The 24,561-nt window shown below is 51.4% G+C and overlaps 10 protein-coding genes across 10 annotated transcripts; 6 read left to right on the top strand and 4 right to left on the bottom strand.

The window, feature by feature from the left end:
• The first annotated feature begins 90 nt into the window (after positions 1 to 90).
• BO87DRAFT_1486 (cell division control 45 family protein) lies at positions 91 to 2,940 on the top strand. The gene is made up of 2 exons (XM_025618163.1): positions 91 to 982; positions 1,038 to 2,940. The coding sequence occupies exons 1-2, from the start codon at positions 194 to 196 to the stop codon at positions 2,829 to 2,831; spliced, it is 2,583 nt and encodes an 860-aa protein (XP_025485009.1). The 5' UTR covers positions 91 to 193; the 3' UTR covers positions 2,832 to 2,940.
• Positions 2,941 to 3,433: 493 nt separating this feature from the next.
• Positions 3,434 to 5,047, top strand: BO87DRAFT_323212 (uncharacterized protein; the record flags this gene model as incomplete). Its single annotated transcript, XM_025620019.1, has 2 exons — positions 3,434 to 4,260; positions 4,329 to 5,047. The coding sequence occupies exons 1-2, from the start codon at positions 3,480 to 3,482 to the stop codon at positions 5,045 to 5,047; spliced, it is 1,500 nt and encodes a 499-aa protein (XP_025485008.1). The 5' UTR covers positions 3,434 to 3,479.
• Positions 5,048 to 5,713: 666 nt separating this feature from the next.
• BO87DRAFT_323208 (polynucleotide adenylyltransferase) lies at positions 5,714 to 8,179 on the bottom strand. Its single transcript, XM_025620018.1, has 7 exons — positions 7,822 to 8,179; positions 7,226 to 7,749; positions 6,966 to 7,177; positions 6,301 to 6,907; positions 6,143 to 6,257; positions 5,976 to 6,093; positions 5,714 to 5,839 (listed from the first exon to the last, which is right to left on the bottom strand). Exons 1-7 carry the CDS (start codon positions 7,968 to 7,970, stop codon positions 5,768 to 5,770), a joined length of 1,797 nt encoding a protein of 598 aa, XP_025485007.1. The 5' UTR covers positions 7,971 to 8,179; the 3' UTR covers positions 5,714 to 5,767.
• A 136-nt stretch (positions 8,180 to 8,315) lies between these two features.
• BO87DRAFT_371721 (homoserine acetyltransferase family protein) lies at positions 8,316 to 10,070 on the bottom strand. Its single transcript, XM_025622099.1, has 6 exons — positions 9,764 to 10,070; positions 9,190 to 9,685; positions 9,018 to 9,127; positions 8,810 to 8,957; positions 8,682 to 8,761; positions 8,316 to 8,625 (listed from the first exon to the last, which is right to left on the bottom strand). The coding sequence occupies exons 1-6, from the start codon at positions 9,906 to 9,908 to the stop codon at positions 8,543 to 8,545; spliced, it is 1,062 nt and encodes a 353-aa protein (XP_025485006.1). The 5' UTR covers positions 9,909 to 10,070; the 3' UTR covers positions 8,316 to 8,542.
• Positions 10,071 to 10,975: 905 nt separating this feature from the next.
• Positions 10,976 to 12,361, top strand: BO87DRAFT_296105 (aminoadipic semialdehyde synthase; the record flags this gene model as incomplete). Its single annotated transcript, XM_025618974.1, has 1 exon — positions 10,976 to 12,361. One exon carries the CDS (start codon positions 10,976 to 10,978, stop codon positions 12,359 to 12,361), a length of 1,386 nt encoding a protein of 461 aa, XP_025485005.1.
• Positions 12,362 to 13,621: 1,260 nt separating this feature from the next.
• BO87DRAFT_454381 (uncharacterized protein) lies at positions 13,622 to 14,918 on the top strand (the record flags this gene model as incomplete). The annotated part of the gene is made up of 3 exons (XM_025628558.1): positions 13,622 to 14,060; positions 14,131 to 14,325; positions 14,414 to 14,918. The coding sequence occupies exons 1-3, from the start codon at positions 13,819 to 13,821 to the stop codon at positions 14,916 to 14,918; spliced, it is 942 nt and encodes a 313-aa protein (XP_025485004.1). The 5' UTR covers positions 13,622 to 13,818.
• A 285-nt stretch (positions 14,919 to 15,203) lies between these two features.
• Positions 15,204 to 16,867, bottom strand: BO87DRAFT_371717 (putative mitochondrial phosphate carrier protein (Mir1)). The gene is made up of 3 exons (XM_025622098.1): positions 16,398 to 16,867; positions 15,827 to 16,246; positions 15,204 to 15,773 (listed from the first exon to the last, which is right to left on the bottom strand). Exons 1-3 carry the CDS (start codon positions 16,535 to 16,537, stop codon positions 15,389 to 15,391), a joined length of 945 nt encoding a protein of 314 aa, XP_025485003.1. The 5' UTR covers positions 16,538 to 16,867; the 3' UTR covers positions 15,204 to 15,388.
• A 1,103-nt stretch (positions 16,868 to 17,970) lies between these two features.
• BO87DRAFT_392235 (alpha-amylase) lies at positions 17,971 to 19,932 on the top strand (the record flags this gene model as incomplete). Its single annotated transcript, XM_025624996.1, has 7 exons — positions 17,971 to 18,040; positions 18,112 to 18,519; positions 18,576 to 19,165; positions 19,213 to 19,236; positions 19,286 to 19,306; positions 19,354 to 19,576; positions 19,622 to 19,932. 7 exons carry the CDS (start codon positions 17,971 to 17,973, stop codon positions 19,930 to 19,932), a joined length of 1,647 nt encoding a protein of 548 aa, XP_025485002.1.
• On the bottom strand, positions 19,895 to 21,756 carry BO87DRAFT_371715 (glutathione synthetase). Its single transcript, XM_025622097.1, has one exon. It carries the CDS (start codon positions 21,638 to 21,640, stop codon positions 20,027 to 20,029), a length of 1,614 nt encoding a protein of 537 aa, XP_025485001.1. The 5' UTR covers positions 21,641 to 21,756; the 3' UTR covers positions 19,895 to 20,026.
• An 871-nt stretch (positions 21,757 to 22,627) lies between these two features.
• Positions 22,628 to 23,803, top strand: BO87DRAFT_371713 (flavin reductase family protein). The gene is made up of 2 exons (XM_025622096.1): positions 22,628 to 22,672; positions 22,789 to 23,803. Exon 2 carries the CDS (start codon positions 22,859 to 22,861, stop codon positions 23,642 to 23,644), a length of 786 nt encoding a protein of 261 aa, XP_025485000.1. The 5' UTR covers positions 22,628 to 22,672; positions 22,789 to 22,858; the 3' UTR covers positions 23,645 to 23,803.
• Positions 23,804 to 24,561: the final 758 nt, after the last annotated feature.

The raw sequence follows: 24,561 nt of genomic DNA, 5'->3' as shown, positions 1-24,561 counted from the left end.
GGCCCTATCCCTCCCTCTCGTCGCCCTCATACTTGCCCACCCGCGTGCTTCAGCCAATTCCTCCTTCGCCCACTAACTAAATAGAACCACAACACCTCCTACCGCGACTGCTTCTTCTCTCACGGCCTGACGAGGGTCCAACAGAAAACCCCCATTCGACCCTCTTCACGCCGCGAATCCAATTCTAACCGCCATGTATCTCCCCCGCCAACTCATCTCCCACCTTTACCAACAACTCCTCCGCTCACACCACCCGCTCTCCCCACCTGTTCTGATCCTCGTGGCCCTCGAACCCGATGCTCTCTGTGCCTGTCGGATTCTCACGGCGCTCCTGAAGCGCGACTACATCCCGCACAAGATCCAGCCGGTAGCCGGGTATGGCGATCTCGCGCGGGCGGGCGAGGAATTGGTCAAGCCCATGCGGACGAACAATGGCGGGAGTGGTGGGGTAGTTGTGTGTCTGGGGGTGGGCGGCCTGGTGGATTTGAGCGAGATATTATGCTTGAGCAGTGAGGAGGAAGAGGAGGAAGAAGATATGGGCGGGGTTGAGGTGTGGGTGTTTGATGCTAGGCGGCCGTGGAACCTGGCTAATGTGTTTGGGGGTGAGGGGCGGCCGTCTGCGGCGGCTGATGCTATGGGAATGGTGAATCTAGGTGCGAGACGAGGGTCGCGCGGCGTTGAGAAAGGGTGTATTACGTCGGCGTATACGTCCGGCAATGGGGGCATTGTGGTTTATGATGATGGGGATATTGAGGAGGAGTTGGGGAAGGAACGGGAGGCATATTTTGAGTTAGTGGCTATGCCCGAAGTGGGTGAGGAGGATGAAGACGAGGATGAGGATGGGGACTCGGGGAGTGATCGCGACGAGGAGCATCCCTCGAGTTCGGATTCCAAGAAACGCAAGTCGTGGTCGCGCGAGGATGAGGACGACGAGTCGGATGACGAAGATGGGCCTCCACGTCAGCGAAGAAGGAGTGATTCGGTGTGTAGTATTCGTTCTTGCTGTGCTGAGGCCGGTGCTAATGTGCTCATTGTAGGGGTCCTATATCATTTCATCGCCGTCACGCCCTCCGCGGAGAGCTATGCATGATTCGTCCAATTCGTCTCGCTCGGTTACACCAACATCAGATTCACCGTCGCCGTTACAGCCCAAGCCGCCGTCGGCGCGCACGTTACGACGACGATTGCTGCGCATGAAGAGGAAGCACGAGAATGTGCTACAGAGTTACTATTCGTCAGGGACGTCGTATTCGGAACCGATATCATCCATCGTCTACTCCCTTGCGTCCGAGCTCGGTCGTGAAGACAACGACCTGCTGTGGCTGGCCATTGTGGGTGTCTCGAGCTTGGAACTGAGTGGCCGTACCATGTCGGGAGTGGGTGTGTCGAATGCGCTGGAGTACGGCGGCTCAGCTGGCTGGGGTGGAGAGAGAGGCGAACGAATACGGCAGATTCTACGTGATGAGGTCCTGCGATTAAACCCTCCTGATCCATATGAGCGAGATCGCGACATCAGAGGCGAAATCAACGGCGTCATTCCGACTACGGCACGGTCTCCGACGGACAAGTCGATCCGGCTATCGCCTGAACCGCGTTTCATCCTCGTGCGGCATTGGTCGCTCTATGACAGTATGCTACACAGCCCGTATCTGGCATCCAGACTTCATGTGTGGACAGAGAACGGAAAGAAACGACTACACAAACTGCTGGCGAAGATGGGCATCAGCTTGAACCAGAGCCATCAAAACTATACCCATATGGATATGGAGCTGAAGCGAGTACTACGACAACGGCTCTTGAAGTATGCGCCAATGTACGGCTTGGACGGACTTGTTCCGCCGGAGGCGTCTGGGCATGCCGTCTCTCGCGAGGGATGGGGTTTTGTGCGCTGTTGGGGCTGGAAAGCCTGCCTCTCTGCCACCGATGTGGGTGTTATCGTCGGTGCAATTCTTGAAGTCGGACCTGAAGAAGCCCCCGGAGTGTGGGATGCCAAACGCGCGTCCAAAACGGCTACAGCGACCAATGCTGATGGGTCTACCGAGTCAGATCTGGCCAGCCTGCTGCCCCGGTTTTGGAGTGCTTACGACGCTCTGTCATTGACTTCAGAGTCGCCGACGCTCCTGCTGTCATCTCTCCCTCTTGCCCAGCACCTGCACCGGGCTATTCTTCGCACTGGTACTTCTCTACTCGCAAAGCACCAGATCCGTCATCTGCGAGCGTTCCGCATCGCCGTTGTCAAAGATGGTCCGGACGTGAAGCTCTTCACCAATCCGGGGGCATTGACCAAACTTGCCTTGTGGGTTGCTGAGGCGATTCGGGTACAAGAGAGGGAACGAGGAGACTCCGTCAAGGTAGGACGCAGACGGGCCCTGGGCACACCGCTTGTTCTTGCTGGGCTTGACGAGGACCGAGGCTTGTATGTGGTCGTGGGTACAGGAGGAGGTGGCGGAGTGGTTGACTTTGCCGCCCTCGCCAAACGGCGAGAGGAACAAAGGAAAAAGAGAGAAGCCAAGGAGAAAAAGCGCAAGGAGCGGGAGGAGCGTCGGGCGCAGCGCGCTGCCGAGCGCGCTGCCAACGGTGAAGATGACGAGGAAGAGGAGGAGACGGAGGAATCGTCGTCTGAATCTGAGTCCGAGTCGGAAGACGAACAGGACCTGCGCAGCAACAAGAACCTTCTGCGGAATAGGTTTGGAATCGCGTTCCAGGAAGTGGTGCAAGAAACCAGTGCTCGTGTACGCATTGATAGCTTTGAGCACTGCGTGGTTGAGGTGCAGAAGGAAGACTTGGGAGGCTTCCTGGAAGCGCTGAGCTTCCGCAGTGTTGTCGGTTGAAACAGTCCATCCTGACTGTCCCTTCTTTTTCCTTGCGTCATGCTCTTCATTCTACGTTAATCACAACGTGTCTGCTAATGCACTCTCCTATGTCGTGTCTAGGGTGGTTTTGGTTTTGCTTTGCATCAATTCGCGAGGATTGAGGTTAATTGGGGAGGAGTGTCGGGATACAACCAGGGGTTTTTGTCTTCTTTTTCTTCTTTTCTTTCTGCTTCTCATGGAAAATACAAGGGAGGACATGTATAATGACGGATTGGAAGCCATCTGTGCGATCATTGAATTTCCTTTTGTCACTTCATTTCAGTTCACTCACGATGACCGGCTTGCATTGCTGCACATGTCATGGCGCTTTGGGGGATTCTGCATGGGTTGCTTGTTTGTCACTGCCCTGATCTTCCTATGGATATAGCATGCGAGACAGGAGTTACCTTTTTGAATCGACCAACATTTTGGATCCATCAGTTGTGTCCTGTTCATGATATCATTGCTATTTGGTGGAGATATCCAGCTGCATCGGCTTTCTCTCCGATCCCCGCTTCCCCTCCATTTCAACTCTTCTTGCTCCACCTCACATTATATTAAAGCATCTCAATTGCTTATCTCCCCAATTGAACCTCCCCAGAAACCATCCCACACAATTGACTGACAATGGCCACTCCCCGCGAATACCCCGTGGTGCCCCGCGAGAGCACCCTATCCCAGCTCCCCCCAGAATCCTCCCTCAACGCACAAGACCAAATCTCCGAGCTCCTCTCCACCGCATCCCTCAGTCGTCTCGTCGTGCTCGACGACGACCCAACCGGCACCCAGACATGCCATGACATCGCCGTCCTCACAGTCTGGGACATCCCAACTCTCCAGGCCGAACTGCAACACCCCTCCCCGGGCTTCTTCATCCTAACCAATTCGCGCGCCCTACCCCCCATCGACGCCGAGAAGCTCATCCGCACCATCTGTGAAAACGTCCAACAAGCCGCCAACCTCGCCGGAACCACCGTGGACATCGTCCTACGCGGCGACAGTACTCTCCGCGGCCACTTTCCCCTCGAAGCCGACGTCGCGCAATCCGTCTTCGGTCCCGCCGACGCCATCATCCTCGCCCCATTCTTCTTCCAAGGCGGCCGTCTCACCATCAACGACATCCACTACGTCGCCGAAGGCGATAACCTCGTCCCCGCCGGCGCAACCCAGTTCGCCCGCGACGCCACCTTCGGTTTCAAGAGCTCCAACCTCCACGACTACGTGCTAGAGAAGGCGCCGGGACGATTCACCCCGGAGCAAATCCACTCCATCACCATTAAGGACATACGAATCAATGGCCCCATCACCATCTGCGACAAGCTCCTCGCGTTGCCCAAGGGGAGCGTAGTGATCGTCAACGCCGCAACGGAATCAGACATGCACGTCTTCGTCGCCGGCTTGCTCAAAGGTACCTACCCCCATCCCCATCACCACTACTCTCCTCTACCCCCCAAACCCTATCTAATAAAATCCCAGCGAAATCCCAATCCCAAAACCACTACCTCTACCGCACCGCCGCAGCCTTCGTCTCCACAACCCTCGGCATCCGTCCCCAACCCCCACTAACGGCCTCCTCCTTAACCTCACCCCAAACCGAGACCCAGCCTAATAGTAAAACCGGAACCCTGATAATCGCCGGCTCCTACGTCCCCAAAACCACCGCGCAGCTCAACCACCTAACGACCAAGCACGGTCCCGGTGGCACAAACACCCTCTCTATAGTCGAGCTCAACGTCGAAGACATCATCGCCACCACCACCACATCCACCAACACTACCGAGGACTCCTCCCCCCTCGAGCCCATAATCACCTCAACAGTAACAGCCGTTGAATCCTCTCTCCTGTCAGGAAAAGACATCCTCGTCATGACAAGTCGGAAGCTCATCACGGGGGGAGACGAGCTCTCCAGTCTAGCGATTGGGGGCCGCGTGGCGGAGGCGTTGGTGGAGGTGTTGAAACGGGTGAAGGTCAGGCCGAGGGTGATTATTGCCAAGGGGGGGATTACGTCGTCTGATGCGGCGACGAAGGGGTTGGGGATTAAGCGTGCGATGATTCTGGGGCAGGCGGCTCCTGGGGTGCCGCTTTGGAGGTGTGATGAGGAGACGGCGAGGCATAGGGGCGTGCCGTTTGTGGTTTTTCCGGGGAATGTTGGGGGCGTGGAGACGTTGGGGGAGATTGTGGAGGGGTGGAGGTGATGAAGTCCCTTATGATGGGGGGGTGGATTTGTATATATGGAGGCTATTAAGTACTAGATATTTGCTCTGCTATAGAGAGAGTGGTGATGAGGTTAGAGTGGCCCTGGGCCACAAATTGTACCTTCATTTGCAACTAGACCTAGTAACTGTAACTGTAACTCTGGCATATACACACCAGAACCTAAGGCAGACCAGGGGGGAATGAACGCTATGTACAGCTGCAGAATTATCTGGCCGGGTCTGTCTCGCCTCACTCTCTCTCTCCCTTCCAGAGAAAAAGTCCGGCTCTTACAGCTGCTATCATATCATGGCTGGCCGTATTCTAATATACCTGCATGAGAGAAGAAAAACAAGAAGCAAAAAGAAAAAAGGGAACGCAATACGATGATGACAGTTGCGGCAAATGATGGTTGGTCAACAATGAAAAAGAGAAGAAAGAAGAGTAAACCAACCTTGTACATCTGACCTCCCGGTTATCCGAGCTGGTGATCGCAAAAGGAATTTGCAATGCATACCAGATCAACTGCGGTGATGGTCAGAGTCAGTCAGCTGGGATTATTTGCTCAAGTCATTAATGTATGCTCATCCAGATTGGTGGGATTTGGTTGGATTTCAAACCCGGATACCGTGGTGTTTTATATGGTTTGTGTCTCTTGGACTGTTTATGGGGGCCTGCCCCGGCGCGAGTGGGAGCTTCTTCAGACTTCATATGAACTCAATTCAGGCTGGCATTGCTGTGTTGGCGATTCCGTTGGAGGGGACTTGGCGTTTGGCAGCGGGGTGGGACGGGTCCTACGCAGACAGTCGATATCAGTCATACCCAAACACGGAGAACGATCGAGCACTAGGCGACTTGCGAAGAGTCGAAGTTCGTATGGTAGCCGGTTCGCTGCTCGTAAGCTACTTTGGCTTTCTTGCATGCACTTACGTCCAAGGATTCGATGTTGCGTTTCTGGCCGCTGATCTCGGCTTTCTTGACGATCTTCTTCTTCGGGCGGGTAGGGCGAGTCTCTCCCGGTTGGAACACATCCTCGGGAAGATCAAAGCTGACGGGAGTTAATCGGTAACTTATGCTGCAGGTAACAGGCCACTCACTTGCGGACGTGGGTGATCGCTAGATCATTGATACCGGGCTGGTATCCTGGCCACGAGGTACACGTCGACTTGAAGATCTGGGCATCGGTCGAGATATCCAGCGATCGGGAGGCACCTACAAAGTCAGTGGATTCACAAAGGTGGTCGATCCTACGTACCTGGCTCGAGTGGCTTGAGCTCCAACCCGATATAGTAAGTCGTTGTGTACATGACGTGAGTGTCATCAACGGGCTTATTCTCAGCTGCTGCAACATCAGTGTTCTCTGCCCCGTTCTGGGCCGCAGCCTGGTGGGCCGCATCCTTCATCTCATCGGTGGTCTCAGTCTTTGTTCCCTTATCTTGGTACTTGGTAGATCCGGTCTTGACAGCCTCGATTTCCTCCTCCGAAGAGACACGATGAACTCTCTCGAATCCCTTGGGGAAGGGGTGCGCGATGGCGATGGTTGCTTTCCTGTCCAGAGCTCCAACAAGGTGTCTGATCTTAGATTCAACAAGACCAGACCAGACCGACTCTGCCTCCTTGGTTCTGCTCGATGCGGTGATGCTGAGGTAGTATTTGTAATCCTTAGTGAAGAATGTGTGTCGTGCGAACAGATCTTCCCAGCGCAGCTGTTTCAAAAAAATCTTGTCCACGATGTCTCCACCACGCTGGAGTTCACGAAGAATGACTGCTTTGGTGGACATGGAGACGTTGTGGGTCGCACACATGGAGGGGTAGGCAGGAGTGATGATAGGCATCAGGTGGAAACGGTCGCCGTGGTAAATCTATTGCTCATTAACGGTCATGCCAAAGCTCCTATGTGCTCCTGGGCCTTATCCTTACCTTCGGATTCCAGACCTTCATCTGCAGAGGCCCATCTTCAATCGGCTTCAATAGAACCGGCTGAGGCCAAGCCCACTTGTTCATGATCCGGAAGAATTTGCCCACAATCACCGAGCCAGTAGCCTGGGGGTACAACTGACACACTCTCGCCACCAACATGGCCCAAGCAACACCACCCGGAAAACCGACAATGTTCGAATAAATCGCACGGCCTGTTAAGACTTAGTAAAGCCCATCTTAGACAAGAGTAGAGCGCTTACGCTGAGCCCAAAGCTTAATAGCGCGCAAAGCAAGTCGGAATGTCTTCTGCTGGGGCACGAGCTCCAAAATCTCGTCCGTCACACGAGTGCCGTTAAGCGACCGCACCTCCCTCTCATCCAAACCCCGCAAGTAATCATTGTTCTTAAGATCCAAGTTCATAGGGATCGAAGGAATTATCAAGCGAGCAAAGATCAAATCGATACTGATGCCGGACAATTCGAGTTTGATGATCGGAACGTAGGCGTCTGGGACCGGAGTCATCTTCTCGATAGCTCCCGGAGCAGCCATCTTCTCTAAAATCGGGGGGAAATCCGAAAAGAAATCATCGATTATGACATGCTTTGGGCCGACAACCAAGGTATCAATATCCGAGCCTGGTCCATAAACACCCAGGCGATAACTTCCGTACGTGAAGATCTTCCCTCCGGCGGCCTCGACAGCTGCTTGAGAGAGGCCCTTCTTCCGACTGACTGTTTTGACAAATTCGACGGTAACACGCTGGATGAGCTGCAATACTTGTTTCCTAAAGCGCAATTGCATGTTTAGCGCCCATGCCGGTTGACCTTCACGAAACCATCACGGATCGGCCTCTTACCTTCGTTCCGTCTCCGCAGGGCTCTCGAAATTATTCTGCACTTTCAACTCCGTGATAAGATCATCGTTTGCTGCAAGCTCGTCTGGGGTCGGTAGAACGGTGGAGATGGGAGGGGTAACTCCCCATTGTCTGACTGGTGGTGCCGCCATACTGAAAGTGTCCAAGTGAAGTGAAGTATTACAGAAGCATGCGCTTGCGCCGTCGGCCAACAGAAAGCAACTCGGCACAAGAACGGGATGAGAAAGGAACGACTGGAGAAGAAAATGAAGATGTACTGAGACAAAAGAGATATCTGACCGACGAACCAAAGACGAAAGAAACCAGCGAAAGGAAAGGGACGAAGGGAGCAGCGCAGAGGGATCGGAGTTGGGAATGAGGAGGCGCTGCCTGGCCGAAAAGAGCAAAGGTTTATCGCCTGCTGACTCAGCCTATCAACGATCACGTGTGGCTACTAATAGGTATGTAACACTGAGGATGGAGCTGTTTAGACGCCACCAGCTGTTTTAATATTGTGTACATTCAGTCTGGCCATATATATGTGTTTGTGGCAGCGAGTGAATGAAAGAGATCTTGACTACAGATAAAGTAACACCAGGAAACTCGCTACAGTACTAAATTCTCAGTGATGCCGATCAACAACCAATCACTTGGCGTGTATCGATAACACAGTGTCCCGCTTATCGGAGGCAAAAGAAGAGGAAGACAAAGACATGAACAACATTCAATTCTTGTCAAAGAACTCAGCCAGCTGCTCATCCAGCCATTTGACATCCTCTTTGCTTTGCCCTGGACCGCCAGCCCAGTCTACAACAGGAAATGTTAGAGTATATTTTCGTTGGTACGATATGGAACACACTTACGTCCCCAGATCGAAGGAAAGACCTTCAGAGTCCCAGTCCCCCGCTGCATGAAAGCAACCTCGTATTCCGAGTCTTCCGGCCTGTGGACGGGTGTCAGCGGTGACCATGCCTAGAAGGACGGCACTTACGGGAAATAAAGGTCCGTCTTGCTGGGTAACACCAGGGTTTTGGCCTTGATGGCGCCCAATGCTTTCTCAAAGTTGCCATTGTACGGCTCCTGTTTGGACACATCACCATTCTGCCATGTTTGCAGCATCGTCAAGAGGTTCCCAGGATCTAAAGCCCGTCAGTAACAAACACACATCGGTACAACACAGCACCATGCTGCTGACCGACCTTTAGAAAGCGCCCAAGTTTCCCAGAAGTTCTGCATGAAGTCCTCTAGATCCTTGAATCCCAAGGCGGTTTCATACAGCTTTTCCCGGTAAAAGGCCTGTGAGAATCCCCTGCACCAGTCACTGCATTAGCATACCAGCAGCAGACAAACAAAGGTCGGCCTGGCCCTTACCATCCTGCATACCCCCTGCCAAACGCTTTCAAACCAACCTCCTTCTCTGTGTCACTCCAGGTCCGCAAGGATTGCTCGGCCTGAAGGAGGCCGCCATTTCCGGACCCTGCCGATGGGATGTGCTTTGCAGCCAGCAGTGCACTTTTGACACCCTCCAGGAAGACTTTATTATGAAGGGAAGTTCTTGCAGAGCCACAAAAAGGGACCGACAGGTCCATGAACTCAGGGTACTGGGTCGCCCATTGGTAGGTTTGGGCTGCTCCCATCGACCACCCAATCACTGCCCGCACATGAGTGATCTTTAGATGCTGTGTCACTAGCTGGTGCTGGGCACGGACGTTGTCATAGAAAGAGCATTTTGGGAAGGGTCCAGGATGGGCATAGTTTGATGGAGAGGTCGATTGACCGTTGCCGAACAGCGCAGGGACAATAATGAAGTATTTCTTGGGGTTGAGGGTCTTGTCCTCTCCGATTAGCCAGTAGTTATCGGAGAGCACTAAGTAAAATCAGACGATCGTTAATCAATCAAGAGCAGCCCACAGACTACTTGGATTATTTCAGAGATGGTACGTACATCCAGAAAACCAAGAAGGATAGACAATTGCGGGGGAGGCGGGGTCTCCAAAAGTCTTGTATGCAAGGTGAGCATCAAGAAGCTTCTCTCCGCCCTGGAGCTCCCAGTCGCCCAGTTTGAAGGTATCGTACTCTTCCTGCGACATTTTGGAGTATGCAGATTTATAGAAATTGGGTAGAAAACAGGTCGCGCACAGGTGCAAACTGATGCAGTGATGCAGCAATGCGTGAGGGGGGATGGATGGGGGGAAGATGGTGCTGATGGGCTTGATCAATTGGCGGCTACAATCGGGCTGGTAAGTTGCCGAATCCCCTCTTCTCCTGTCTGTCCCTCAGTCCTAGTCAAGGCTAGGTGTGATCATTGCCTGCACTTCCTACTACTATTATCTATCAGCCAGCTTATCACATGGTCTCCTGGAGTGGAGGTGCTTATCGGATGTTATCTACGGAGTAGCCTGATAAGCCCATTACTGTGTCGCTGTGCCTCTGATCTATCGTCTTGCTGCTACTTCACAGAGTGCTGGCAAGTTGAAATGGAATTGATATATGTCCATCCGAATACTACATCTAGATTGATAGTAAGGTTTTTGTTTAATTGATATACCTAGGATAACATCAAAGAATCTGAGACGCACCAGCACACATGGAATTCGGCCAGCTTGTCAATATCTATCTTTGAATCCAAAGGTGAGAGTTGAGTCTCCAAGCAAGTACTTGACCAGGTCTCATTGTAGCGACTAAAGCATTGAAATGCATTGAAATGTTTTTTCCAATCCCGTAAATAACTACTAGTATACCGTATCCGGTTGGGACTGAGCCATTGTAGGGCTTCTACACTATCCATCCAGACAGGTCCAGGGTATTGAATGAATGATGACCATGGACAGACTTCCCATTGTTTGGGAATATATGTGCTGCAGCCAAAACATTTTTGGAAGAATGACATAAGTCTCTCTCCTAGTAGTATCTGCCAGGATTCCACCGCGCAGTCGAGCTAGATTGTACGTAATAGTCATGCCGGCCTGTCACTGGTTAGATAATCGCCTTCCAGTGAGTCATTCATGCTACACCATACAATCCCACCTGCAAGCATCTCTACTAGTTGACAGGAACAGATATCATTATTCAAAATATCATCTTGCTTTCTATTTAGCTTATAAAGATAGAAGTTTCATTGAATTCATACTTTTACTCAGTATCTGTCCCCTCCACCATGTCGACCACCACCAAAAAAGCCCTCCTCCTCGGCGCCGGCTTCGTCTGCGAGCCCGTCATCCAAGCCCTCTCTGAAGCAGGCGTTCACGTCACTGTTGCCTGTCGCACTCTGCAGAGTGCTCAGGCTCTAGCCAGCAACTACAAAAACACAACAGCCATCGCCCTCGACGTTTCCCGCGACGCTTCAGGCCTGAACGACGCCATCACCAACACAGACATCATCATCTCCCTCATCCCATACATCTACCACGCCACAGTCGTGGAAGCCGCTATTACGCATCGCAAACCCGTCGTCACAACCAGCTACATCTCCCCCGCACTATGGGCGCTTGATGAAAAAGCCAAGTCCGCAGGGGTGACGGTGCTCAACGAAATCGGTCTAGATCCGGGTATCGACCACCTGTACGCTGTCAAGACAATCGACGAGGTGCATCGTGCGGGAGGGCAGATTCGATCGTTCACAAGCTGGTGTGGTGCGCTTCCTGCTCCTAACAATGCGGATAACCCGCTGGGGTATAAATTCTCGTGGAGTCCGCGGGGTGGTCTCCTTGCACTGTTGAATTCGGCACAGTGGTACAAGAATGGGGAGCTGGCTACGGTGGAAGGGAAGGACTTGATGGCTGCTTCAGAGCCACAGAGTATAGTTGATGGCTTTGATAATTTGGTCGGGTTTCCGAATCGGGACGCGGTTGGGTTTCGTGAATTCTATCGTATTCCTGAGGCAGGCACTGTGTTTCGCGGGACTCTGCGCTATGCTGGGTTCCCGGAGATTATTCGTGCCTTGGTGGCTATTGGGTACTTTTCGCAGGATGAGATCTCTGCATTGAGCAGCACAGCATCCTCCTCTGTTACTTGGCTGCAGTTGACTGCACAATTGCTGGGTCTGTCGGTCGGATCCTCCGAAGGAACTGTACAGGATGCTGTGGCGAAGAGGGTAGCTTCTTTTCTGTCGACCGAAGAAGTCAGTCGTGTGATCACTGGTCTTCGTTGGATTGGCTTATTCGATGCGAGTGCTGTGGATGGGCGTGGTACGCCTCTTGACACACTGTGTGCGGTATTGGAGCGGCGGATGGCCTACGAGCCAGGCGAGAGGGACATGATCATTCTGCAACATGCGTTTGACATTGAGTATGCGGGTGGGTCAAAGGAAAAGAGAATGAGCACGCTCGTTGAATACGGAGAGCCAACTGCTCCCGGTTCGCGCAGTGCTATGGCGAAATTGGTGGGATTGCCTTGTGCAGTGGGCGTACTGGCAGTGTTGGAAGGTCGGATCTCGCAGAAGGGAATGGTGGCACCGTGGACGACTGTAGAGATAGCGCGTTTGCTGCGTGAGGAACTGAGTGAGCGGTTTGGAATTGAGTTACAGGAGAGGGTTGTTGGATAGTTTTGAATTCGATCGCAATGCGATATTGAACCGAGCAGCAAATTATGTTAGCTCCGTAATTGCCAGTATCTGACCAACATTGATCTGTCCTATACATGAATTCTCGTCTATGCGCAAGGGCTGCAAGCATGATGAACCGTGCTGTCAGGTCAATCTCCCAACAATAAAAGCAAGCGTCCAGTGTAACGCATAGCTTTTGACGGACTAGTCAACTGAGCGGCCAAATTCACTGCGATCATAATTTCTAGCTGTTAACTTGTCTACTGACAAATTCACCAACCCGCGAGATCAACATGATCAGCCGTCGCGAAAATTGGCACAGACTGTGATTCCGCGGGCTTATCTCAAGCCTTGAAGGCCTGTGCTTTTCTTCCGCCGGGCTCGGGCAACAAACCCAACCTGGGGGTGAATCAACGCCCCCAAGCTTACTGCAGGTACACCTGCTGCAGGAATGTTTCACAGTGCTTCAGATGCAGCTTCTCAGAGGCATGTAAGCTGCTGGGCTGACTGACTGACTGACTGTTAAGCGGATCCCCGCACGGCTACGATCCGTCGACGGAACTGGAGAATGGCCCTATCCATCCCTTATTCCCTCCCTCTCCATCAGGGTCGGTCTGCAATCTCCTGTTTCGGCCGTCAAAGCGGTGGTCATGGCTCGGACTGTCCTTTCCTCCGTCTTGCCTATCCACTGGGTAATTTCTTCACTGATCTAATCGACTAGTTTGTGGAGCAAGACGACTGCTGCTAGAGGATAGTCATACGCGCCAAGTCACGCCCTAGCCGGTCTCATTTCTCACCATGACCAGCTGCCATTTTCATGGCAGGATAATCAAAGAAACCACAGTATGGGAAGAAGTCAGAACAATCAGAGTCGACTGTGAATTCACACATAATTATAGATCTTCCCCGCACACGAGGAATGTCCAGCCTGCATGTTATCTGTGGCTGAGCACCATCAGCCAAAAACGAGAGAATGATCGTCGTGAGGGAACTGCTTCGTGGCAGGAAATGAGGCCGGACGCTACTAAACAAGCGCGATGATCCACGACCTCACGCCATTCGTCCAATCACTCCAAAACCTGCAGTCCATCAGCCACCGGCGTGTGTTCAATCGTGATGGTGGTTGCAGGCTGATGCATGAGCACCCGTTCTATATTTGTCCTCCTTTTTTTTGGGCTGGGTTTTCTTAGTAGTTTTCATTTGTTTAGTCTAGAGTCCGTCGTCGAGGGTTTGTCCATCCTTGCTTATCAAAAAACACCTTTAATATGTAACTGTCACATTCCTCACTCCACTGTTTGCTGCAGGCTGTATTCTGCTACTACTTTACCCTCCGATTCCAGTGAATTAGCTGCCTTTCTAGTCCTATTCCATACTCAATCATGATCTACTAGACATCCTTCCTCCTACCCCATGTTAGAGAACCCACAGCATCAGTCGTGAGCGACCTTTTCGCAACTATGGCATATACCGTCGCTTCCACGGCATCAATGAGCACATATGGATGGGATTCCACGCCAACCCTCTCACCACATTACTACAGTCTATCTCAGCAGCCATCACCTCAACCATCACCGCAACCACAGCACCACCAACAGCCACATCTACATCTACAGCTCCAACAAGACCAAACCGACCAAGAAACAATCAGCACATTCTGGCGATTCCTAGCATCAAGTTCCTCCTACCTCGTGCTAGCAGGGTACGCAACCAACCCTACCTTCGATATTCAATCCACCTCCAACCTAACCCATCCAATCCAACAACAATAGCTTCCTAGTCCTCCCTTTAGCATTCACCTCCTCCAACAATAACCCCAACAATGAAAATACAACAACACCATCCACCGACCCAACAACCACCATCATCGCCGCCTCAGTCCTAATCGCAATCGGCTACACAATAACCCTCATGCTAATCTTCTTCCAAAGACACGAGCGCCAATACCTCCTCCACTCTATATACATGTATACATATCCCCCCCCCTCCTTCACCCTCTACATCCCCAATCAATCATGAATCATCCATTAACATAAAATTACCCAAAAAACAAAGACCAAATACAACAACCTCCCTCCTCTCCCTCCTCAACATTCTCCTCAACATCCTCTGCCGCCACCCAACCCAATCGCCCGGCCCATTAGCCCCGGTGCAAACAACCAGCCTCGTGCTGCCGAGTGTCTTCGCGTTTCTGTATGCCCTGGGCGCGTTATCCATTTACGCAGGTGACATGTGCATCTTCACCACTACCACCAACAGTGGTGTTGATAGAGGCCGCCAACGGCATAATAAGAAAAAAGGCAAGAATAATCAACTATTACCACTGACAGAGGAGGAAATGCAACGGCAGCAGCTGCAGCGATTGCTGGATCAGAACTCAAGTCCTAGACGAGGACCCAGTCCTAGGGTCGTGCAGAAGACATTTCGCGTCAGTGCGCCGGAGAGGATTAATCCTGGGAAGGGGTGGGATACGTTTACGCCGGATTTGAGGGTTGATGGGAGTGGGAATGGAAGTGAGCATGGGGGTGGGGGTGGGGGTGGGAGTGGGAGGTGGGTGTGATTTTATTGACTGTGTTTTGTTTTGAGGGGTAGAGGTTGATGGGATGGGCTGGGTTGGTTGAGTTCTTGGTGTTGAGGTGGTCTACTGAGTGATAATAATAATATGAAGATAATGTGTCAATTGACTATAATTTATGGATAGTATGTCGAGTGGTGATATGGGTGGTGTTTGCTAGCTACGATGCTACACCCTCATGAGGCTATTCTATTGTATACTACATAGCCATATCACATCTAGTCACAGGGTTACGGGATGAGTGATAACAACTCTTCAAGAGAACTGGCATCCTCAGTGTAAGTTCACTTTTGACTTTTCATATACAGACACAGATAGCAGATGTTGCTCTATTCCATTTTGCAATCTCCAGACTTCTCTTTTTACCAGAAAAATCTATTGAAAACACTGTTTACGCAACGCAGGTCTAGTGAGCATTATAATACACCAAAAAAATTCCTTCATCACTTCCCCATCTATTTGGAGATCTCAACACCACCGGTGGCACCGAGGACACGCTTGATGTCACCGTAGATGGCGAACTGACCAGCAGTCAAGGTACCAACCATGAACAGACGAGCACCGATACCGGCGTAGGAGCCACGGAAGCCGAGCTCCTTACCGATCTTGATCAGACGGGAGACGGTACCCTCACCGGGCTCACCAGGGGTCTTGTTGATCTTGGAGAGCATGGTGTCGGCGGGCTGGGAGACAAGGGCAGCAGCGAAACCAGCAATGAGACCGGAGCCAAGGTTGATAGCAGTCTTGGTACCATCGCTGGCGGTGTTCTTGTCGACCATACCGTAGATAGCCTCAGCAGTCTTCTCGAAAACGACGAACTTGGCCATGGTGTAGGGAACCCTTGAAAGATTTTTAGCATGACTTGACGCTTCTGCTGCATCAAGGGAACTTACTGCTTGAAGAGGATAGGACCGAAACCAGAGTAGAAAGCACCGACACCCTCGTTCTTGAGGATCTTACCGAAACCGCTGACGAGACCGGTAGCGAAAGTGGGCTGGGAGACGAGACGGATACGGGTGGCCTCAAGAGGGCAGAGAGCGATATCAGCGAAGAACTCAGCGGCAGCGGAGGAAGCAAGGTAGACAGCGGTGCGGTTGTTGGAGGCAGTCTCGAGACCGAGCTGGTTGATCCACTGCTGCTTGAAGAACTCGTAACCACCGAACTTGAAAGCACCCTGGAGGAAGTAACCGGCGGCGGTAGGACCGAGACCAGTGAGGAGAGCGCCAGCACCCTCGTTGGCAATGACCTGACGGAAACCGCCGATCATACCACGGTTGTAGGTGACGGGGTCAAGCTGGATTCTGGTCTTGACGCTGCAGGACGAAAGAAGAGCACGTCAGCAACGGGCTTCTGGAAAAGGTGGTCGAGATGGAACAACAATCGAGTCGCACACTCGGTCGGAACAAGGCGCGATCGAAAGCGAAACATCGACAAATCGACAAACGGCGACATCATCCGACTTACACATCGACAGGAGTGAGAGCACCGTGGGTGACGGAGCAGCAGACAGCACCAGCGAAGGCGAATCTGGAGTACAGCTGGAGGCCGGAGAGCTGGGGAGCAGGGGCGGCGGCAGGCGCCTCCACCTTAGCGTTAGCAGCCATTTTGTGTGTATGGGGGTATATGAAAAGAAGAACACAAAGAAGGGAAGAGAGGAGTGTGGAGAAGAGAGGGAAGAGGAGAGGAGAGCGAAGCAATTGAAGCTTTGCAGAGTTTGGGAAAGAGAGGGAAGAAAATGGAGACCCGGAAGGAAGAGGATTTGAAAGGGATGGCCGGCGGGCTGCTTTGGCACTAGCGGCACCCGAACCCGAAAACTTTTCGCGGCCAATGCGTGCCTTGCCACAAAGCCTTTAAATCCGATCGCCCGGTCAACCGACAAATGAACGAGCGAACAATAACCCCGTCATTGAGCACCAGCGTTATAGTCCCCATCTGATTGACAGCCAGAGAGGATCTATCCCTCCCTCCGTCATAGCATCGAATTGTTTTTGTGTTCGATGTGTTGTTGAAGATCGGTCACCTGCGCTGTTCCACCCTTAACTCCGGTTCTTCCGGGCAGGGTCTTCAGTAGGGTGACTAGGGTCAGGTGCTGGCGAGGTGGACGGGGAAATGGCAACAATCTTCTGAACTATAACGGGGATTTCTATAGTAGAGTATCTTAGAGAATGACTTGCTACGATGTGCTCTTGAATACAGACATCAATCATCCTCCATCACTGTTTGATCTCTCGCGACTTAATTTACCGAGGTCTAAGACAATAAGCCAAGTGTTGCGACAACGGCAGCCTCAGGCATATAATGTTAGAAAATTCGCATCAACAAGAAACATCTTCCCTTCTCTGGCCATGGTTTCTGCGGCAAACTGAAACCGTCGAATCTATCCCTTTCGCCTCTTCCGAAACCTCACGACAAAGTTAAGAGAAGGGTCTGGTTCGGCAAATAACCATTCCATCCTCATCCTCAAGTGACGAAACCTGCCATGGCCGCCAAGCCGTGCTGCCCACTGATTGGTGCACTTTCTCCTTTCGGTCAACGGTAAGCCGACGGAGAACTTCTTGCTCGGTTCATAACAATTTTGTGCGCATTCATCCCCTCAGGCATCAACATTCTATCCTCGGAATTGTTGTCTAGCGTTGCGACGCGATTGATGCGTTACATAGACCAGTATACGTGGTGGAATCTGCAAGGAACGCTCCAGAAAATATAGGAGAACTCACTGGACTTATGGTTTGCGCCCGACAGGCACAGCAACCAGCCCCATCTACTATTTAAAGTATCAACGCACTAAAACCAGGAGGCTTTAGTGGCTGTTCTCTGATCGACCATCATGCCTTAGATTCATACAAGACAGCAATCACGAATATGACGTGTTTTGCAGTATACAGTTGATACATCTAAGATCTGAACAACAGTGGAGGCGATTTTCTTTAGCACAAAATTCAATCCCTCTCAACTTTGCACTCGAAATAGGATACCTGTCCTTCCTGTTCACCCTTTCTGGTACTGTTTCAAGAAGTAGGAAGTACTGCGTTTCTCCATGTTATCTTTCCTCCTATGTTGTCATCCTAAGAAGAGGAGGGAGAGACAAACATGGAAGCAGATTGAAGGTTAGCCTCCGTAATCATCAAGTTGCATCTTATTGGAATTTGAACCCACGCTTATGTGTGTCCACCAACAGAGGAAGCCGAGCACTTGGATCAGCTTCCATCATGGGATGCTCCCGACAACACATTGATGTTGCAAGCCTTTGAATGGCACGTGCCAGCCGACCAAGGTCATTGGCGTCGTCTTCACCAGGCCTTACCAAACTTCAAGGCAATTGGTGTGGACAATATCTGGATTCCGCCCGGGTGTAAAGCTATGAATCCATCTGGTAACGGGTATGACATCTATGATCTGTATGATCTGGGAGAGTTTGAGCAAAAAGGGTCTCGAGCTACCAAATGGGGTACAAAGGAGGAACTTCAGTCCTTGGTAGCTGCCGCCCAGGATCTTGGTATAGGTATTTACTGGGACGCTGTTCTCAATCACAAGGCGGGAGCAGATTACACAGAGCGCTTTCAAGCTGTCAGAGTTGACCCACAGGGTATGCCAGCTCTACCATTACTAGCTCGGGCGCACCTACTAACTTGAGGGCTTTAGAGCGTAATATGGAGATCGCCCCTGCAGAAGAAATCGAGGGCTGGGTGGGATTCAACTTCTCTGGACGTGGCAACCAATATAGTTCGATGAAGTACAACAAACACCACTTTAGCGGTATCGACTGGGATCAGTTACGTCAAAGGAAAGGGGTCTACAAGAACCAGGGACATGAATGGGCGAAGGACGTCGCTCATGAGAATGGAAATTACGATTATCTCATGTTCGCCAATCTAGACTACTCTAACGCAGATGTACGACACGATGTTTTAAACTGGGCCGAGTGGCTCAACTCTCAACTGCCTCTACGGGGTATGAGACTGGATGCGGTCAAGCACTACTCGGCTAGTTTTCAGAAAGAGCTTATTGATCATCTTCGAGCTATTGCTGGGCCGGACTATTTTATAGTGGGCGAGCACTGGAAAGGCGAGACCAGGCCACTGGTTGAGTACCTGAAGCAGATGGACTACAAGCTATCATTGTTTGATTCCGCTCTAGTTGGGCGGTTTTCAAGCATTTCACAGACACCAGGAGCTGATCTTCGCAACATCTTCTATGATACATTAGTACAGCAGTATCCAGATCATTCTGTCGTAAGTTGATTGTTATTTTGATGGGATCTCTTACTGACTATTGGAAGACTTTCGTTGCAAACCATGACACTGTAAGTGTAATGTCTCCATCCACCTCACTCGACTAATTTAGGTCCAAAGCAACCAGGACAATCTCTCGAGGTACGTAAACAGCACATTTTGGCTTAACAGATCTAACACATGGCCAGGCACCAGTAACATCGTTCTTTAAGCCCCTCGCATACGCCCTTATTCTTCTCCGTGAACAAGGGCAACCATGCATATTCTACGGAGACCTCTACGGCCTCCAAGCTGACGTCAAAGACCCAATGACACCTTCCTGCAGGGGCAAGCTGCCCATCCTCGCACGAGCTCGAAAGCTTTACGCATATGGCCTGCAACGAGACTACTTTGACAAGCCGAACTGCATTGGTTAGTACCTGCTTCATTATCCTCTACCGCAGACTGACAGAATAGGTTTCGTCCGCTACGGCAACCGTCGACATCCCTCTGGTCTCGCATGCGTGATGAGCAACACAGGCCCATCAAGAAAGCGGATGTACGTTGGTCGACGACACGCCAAGGAGACATGGACGGACATTCTGCAGTGGTGTGATCAGACAGTTGTCATTGATAGTAAAGGATATGGAGAGTTTCCAGTTAGTGCAATGAGCGTGAGTGTGTGGGTGAACTCAGAGGCTGAGGGGAGAGAGAGCCTCGCATATCCTTTGTATGTCTTCACTTGTAGTCTGAGTATTGATGATGTGCTGACGAGTACCAAACAGTGATGAGGATATATACAAAGTAGCTTAATCGCCTGGGATCCGTGATAGCTATATAACAAAATGGTACCCAAAGACATACTGCAGTCACAACCAGCAATCAAACCAACAACGGCGTATCAAAGCACCCAAACCCCTTAACCACACTCATCTCATCCACATCCGCAAACTTCGTCTTCAACGACCACCCCACAGTCTCATTCCTCAAAATATCCCCCTTCTTCCAAATACACAACCCAAACACCCCCAATTCCGAAACCACGTCCGACTCCTCCACCCCCATCTTCGACATCAGCACATTTCCCACAACCGGCGACCTAATCCTCTCCATCAACACATACCTCCCCCACTCGGATTCAGAACTCATCCCCAAAAGAAACCCCGGAATATCCTCCCCGTATATATTATGCCCTCCGCCTTCGAGCGACGGCTTCAGAATATACCTCCACGCTGTCTCAGGATCCGTCGCCAGCCCACGCGCATAATTCCCCTCCTCAGAATCACCATCCATCGGGTACATACCCACAAACGTATCTCTAATAGCCAATACCTTCTCCTCGGAATCAAGAAACCTCTCCAACACCCCCGGACCCATGAGAGCCTGCTGCACCTTCTTAAACGTCAACACATGTCCCAGCACCGACGGACACTTGACAGCCCGCGACTGCTCCAACCTAACCCGACATTCTATCCCCACGGCATCATACTCATGCACTTCGAGCCCAGCGCGCAGATACACAACCGATATCTCCACCGGCATGCTACCTTCACCTTGTAAATGCGGATAAAACAGCAACTCCCGATCCCCACCAAGACAAGTCCGCTCCAATACATCATCCCCCCACTCAACCCTATACGTCGGGACAGGAACATCCCTATCCCAGAGCGCATACTCAATAGGCAACTCATCAGCAACGTTAAAGTTATCCGGCTGGACAATGAAAAGCACACCCGTCTTGGTAGCGAGATCGCTCCTAACCGGGCCATATATATCATGCGCCGTAGCAAGAGAATCAGCTAAGCCTTTGATATTCTCATTCGTAGGCAAAGAGGACAGCGTAATTGGACTCTTCCTGGATTCTTCCCCGTCCGCATTTGAGAAAATATCATCATACACCCCCGTCCTTGTCAAATACCGATGCATATCCACCACTTTCTTCGCATGACATCCTCCTGCGCACGCGATGGTGTTGAACTCGACTTGCTTGAGCTTCAATCCCGCATTTTCATTTTCTTTAAGGCTAATCCCGACCTCAACTTCAACTTCCTCCTGATCGCTATTACCATTCCCAGAAACGTGAAGCATGTAATCCGACCGGAATAACCCCATCGAGATATCGGAGCCGTATCCCCCTCCTCTTTTACTCTTCATCCGCAGATGCATCTCCCATAATATCCTCGCGAAGGGGTCTACAGGGAGGAGAGGTTTAATAACTGCATCGTACAGCCAGGACTCGCTGTCTGAGAGACGGGCGTAGAGCTCGTTGTAGATTGGTTGGAGGGTGTGCGCGTGGTGGAATAGGGCCCTTGGGAAAGGGTTGGGGAAGATGCTGGTGGAGATGGGGTAGCTGCTGCTGCTGCTGGTTATGTTGTGCGAGGGTTGGGGTTGGTTGAGCGTGATGTGTTTTAGGTGCATGCCGTGGGTTAGTTGGTAGTTGAGGATTTGGGTGGTTAGGTGGTCGCTGAGGGGTTCGGGGGTCGTCGGGGGGTACATTTTTATGATGGTGGTGGTGGTGATGAGGTTGTTTTGGGGGTGTGGGTTGTTTGCGAAGTAGTTGTTGTCTGATGGGTGTGTTGGAGGTTATTGTTTGGTTGTATGTTGTAGTTGAGGTTGAAGATGAGAGTAAGGCTGAGAGTGTGTGCACTGCCTCGTTTTGTGTGTGATTGGCTGGTTAGGAGGTGGTCTTATAGCTGCTGGGGTTGTTTGTATTCATGTCATTACTTTCCAAGATTAGTTCTAAAGAGCTGGTTGTTTTGGCGTTTGAGATGGTTTACATTAACATACCTCCATTGAGGAAGATTGTTTGAAGATGGTGGTACTAGTGATGAAGTATAGCGCGATGGGTTAGTAGTAAGTAGTGTATATATACTACACAGCAGTTACTAAATTTCTTATACTTCTATAGCGTTCTTTGACAGTAGTAGTACATTAGTGGTTAGTTGGATACAATGCAAAGTGCCGGATATATTGGGGTCTTAAAGGGTAAGTAGTACTACTAGTACTAGTAGTAATATATAACCACTATGAGGAGGGGTGTAAGCAACGTCATAGACCCATCCCTCTCCTACTCGTTGGTGTGTAGTGACTGCCTCACGACACAACCACTTATATACTCACTCACTCACTGTCCAGCACTATCAAAGCTGGTTTGTATCACTGATAACCCATCAGCAGCCATGTCCTCTAAGTTGGCAACGGAGTGGAATCCGGCCGTGGATGCCGAGGATCTCGCATTGCGGGGTCCTTTCGGCGCTGACAAACCCTTATCGGCCCGGAAGTCGGTAGTCACGGTCTAATACCACGCACTTTGTGTCTCAAAGGTAGCCCTTTGGCCGTGGAATCTACGTCCAACTGTGGTCTGTGGCCGTGGAATTAAGCATCGGTCAACCTGGCCCGGATGGAGTGAACACCTGCGCGCCCAACTAACGCAATGTCATCAGTACAAAAAAGTGTCTTTGCCATCCTCATGCGGCGTTCCATCTTCTTTACAGTTTCCTTCGCTTCCAAGCTACCTGTCAAGTTTCAGTAAGTAACCCGTACAGCGGTTTTCCTGTCGCCGACCATCCTCGATTCACGGAGAATCGGCGCCGGAGGGAGTGCCAACCCCACGGTTAACCCTTGCGCATACTGACATCAGGCAGTAACTGCAGGAGACCACCTCGTTGCCTAAACCTCCACAACCCCTCTCGAGCGTTTAGCCAAACATCCACCATGTTCAAAGTCGGAGACGATTTTGAAAAGCTCCAAGCCTCCCGGCCCGAGTTCAAGCGTGACGTGCCCGTCACTTTCTCGCAGCCGCCGAACCCCAGCTGGAAGCAGGGAGAGGGCGCCAACGATGGCGGTGAGAGCCTGAAAAAGAACCACATCGAGATCGATCCCTACGAGGAAGGACGACCGGCTGCCTCCAACTATAAACTGTTGATCTCGGGCATCGTCCCTCGTCCGATCGCGCTCATGAGCACAAAGTCCAAGGATGGAAAGACAACAAACTTGGCGCCGTTCAGTTATTCGAATGTCATTAACCATGACCCTCCGCTCTTCACGGTCGGAATTGCTGGCTCCCTGGAAAAAGCCAAAGACACATTGAAGAACCTGACGGAGACGGGCGAGTGTGTGATCAACATCATTTCGGAGCATTTCGTCGAAGCTGCCAATGCGACGGCCATCAACGCTCCCTACGGGGTCTCCGAATGGGAGATTTCCGGGCTCACCCAAGCACCGTGTGCCGTTGTTCAGGCGGCCCGTGTGAAAGAGTCCATCCTGGCGATCGAAGGCAAGCTGGTGGAAATCAAGGAATTCGAGAGCCGGTCTACGCCCGGCAAGAAAACCGGAGTGCTGGCAATCATTGAGGGTGTTCGTTTCTGGGTGAGAGAAGATGCGATCAACAAAGACAAGAGCATTGTCGACCTGAAGGTGCTGAAGCCTATTAGTCGTCTGGGAGGCATTTCGTACGGGCGGACCACCGACGCGATGGAAATCCCAAGACCGCAGTTCTAGATTCGGCTTAGATCCTGGCCGTTGCGATAAACTAGTGACCGTGGTACCTCGCTTCGAGACAGGGAGGGGCCGTTGAAAGCTCTGTATAACCTCGGTTCATCGTATACACTAGATTAGTCAAGAATAGATAGAAGATAGATTCGGTCAGCTAGAGATTTTGAAATAGATCGTGAAACTCAAAAGCCGCTGAAAAGAAGAATCACCGCGATGTGCTCGTCAGCATTGTTGATTGTAGAAATAGCCGAAGCATAGACATCGGAGAAGAGGCCGACCGTGGACTGAAGCGTGGGGATGGGGAAGTGGATACGTGCCATTTAAGGTAGGAGAAACTCCGGGCCTCCGGACGGAGAAAATGGAGGAGAGAGTCCACTTTTCCCTCCCCAGACGGAGTCCAGACTCCAAGAGTCGAGGCGATCAAGATCCAGCTGCTTGGGACTTGGAACAACAATGCAAACAAGGCTTCTGGGATGTTTCGCCTTGGAACGAGGATAGTTGTCGTATCGTCCATTCCAACCTTCCTGAAAAGGCATAACTTCTGAGACTGACTGACTGACTCTGACTCGCTCAGATTACTTACTCGTACGCAGTTCTTCCCTTCCACACTATGGTACGACGATGCACTAGTCGTCGTCCAGTCGGTACGACACGGTAGTTGGATCCAGTCCAGTAGTGCCCATTGCAGTCCAGTCATGGCTGGCGTGTCCCAGTTCTTAATAATAACTAAGCGGGTAACTAGTTAGTTAACGTCAACACTTTGCAAGTCACATGGACCACCAGCGATGGGGCAAAAGACGGGGGTGACGGATCAGAGCCGGGCAGTTACTTTTCCCTCCGGGGAGGTTTTCTGCTGTGATCAATCCTTCAGTTCTGTCCCTGATCCCTTCGGTATGTGACGGGACTCCGCTTAGGGTCGGATC

Source organism: Aspergillus neoniger, assembly GCF_003184625.1.
Source record: "Aspergillus neoniger CBS 115656 unplaced genomic scaffold BO87scaffold_1, whole genome shotgun sequence".
In the NCBI taxonomy this organism is placed as follows: domain Eukaryota; kingdom Fungi; phylum Ascomycota; class Eurotiomycetes; order Eurotiales; family Aspergillaceae; genus Aspergillus; species Aspergillus neoniger.
This window is presented reverse-complemented; position numbering and strand designations above follow the sequence as displayed.

Coding starts and splice junctions, on each gene's coding strand:
- BO87DRAFT_1486 (XM_025618163.1), top strand. CDS start 194: ATGTATCTCCCCCGCCAACTCATCTCCCACCTTTACCAACAACTCCTC. Junction 983..1,037: donor AGCGAAGAAGGAGTGATTCG/GTGTGTAGTATT, acceptor TGCTCATTGTAG/GGGTCCTATATCATTTCATC.
- BO87DRAFT_323208 (XM_025620018.1), bottom strand. CDS start 7,970: ATGGCGGCACCACCAGTCAGACAATGGGGAGTTACCCCTCCCATCTCC. Junction 7,750..7,821: donor CCTGCGGAGACGGAACGAAG/GTAAGAGGCCGA, acceptor ATTGCGCTTTAG/GAAACAAGTATTGCAGCTCA. Junction 6,258..6,300: donor GCTCAAGCCACTCGAGCCAG/GTACGTAGGATC, acceptor CTGACTTTGTAG/GTGCCTCCCGATCGCTGGAT.
- BO87DRAFT_371721 (XM_025622099.1), bottom strand. CDS start 9,908: ATGTCGCAGGAAGAGTACGATACCTTCAAACTGGGCGACTGGGAGCTC. Junction 9,686..9,763: donor TCCTTCTTGGTTTTCTGGAT/GTACGTACCATC, acceptor GATTTTACTTAG/TGCTCTCCGATAACTACTGG. Junction 8,626..8,681: donor CTTTCCTTCGATCTGGGGAC/GTAAGTGTGTTC, acceptor TTCCTGTTGTAG/ACTGGGCTGGCGGTCCAGGG.
- BO87DRAFT_371717 (XM_025622098.1), bottom strand. CDS start 16,537: ATGGCTGCTAACGCTAAGGTGGAGGCGCCTGCCGCCGCCCCTGCTCCC. Junction 16,247..16,397: donor GCTCTCACTCCTGTCGATGT/GTAAGTCGGATG, acceptor TTCGTCCTGCAG/CGTCAAGACCAGAATCCAGC. Junction 15,774..15,826: donor GGTCCTATCCTCTTCAAGCA/GTAAGTTCCCTT, acceptor AAATCTTTCAAG/GGTTCCCTACACCATGGCCA.
- BO87DRAFT_371715 (XM_025622097.1), bottom strand. CDS start 21,640: ATGTACCCCCCGACGACCCCCGAACCCCTCAGCGACCACCTAACCACC.
- BO87DRAFT_371713 (XM_025622096.1), top strand. CDS start 22,859: ATGTTCAAAGTCGGAGACGATTTTGAAAAGCTCCAAGCCTCCCGGCCC.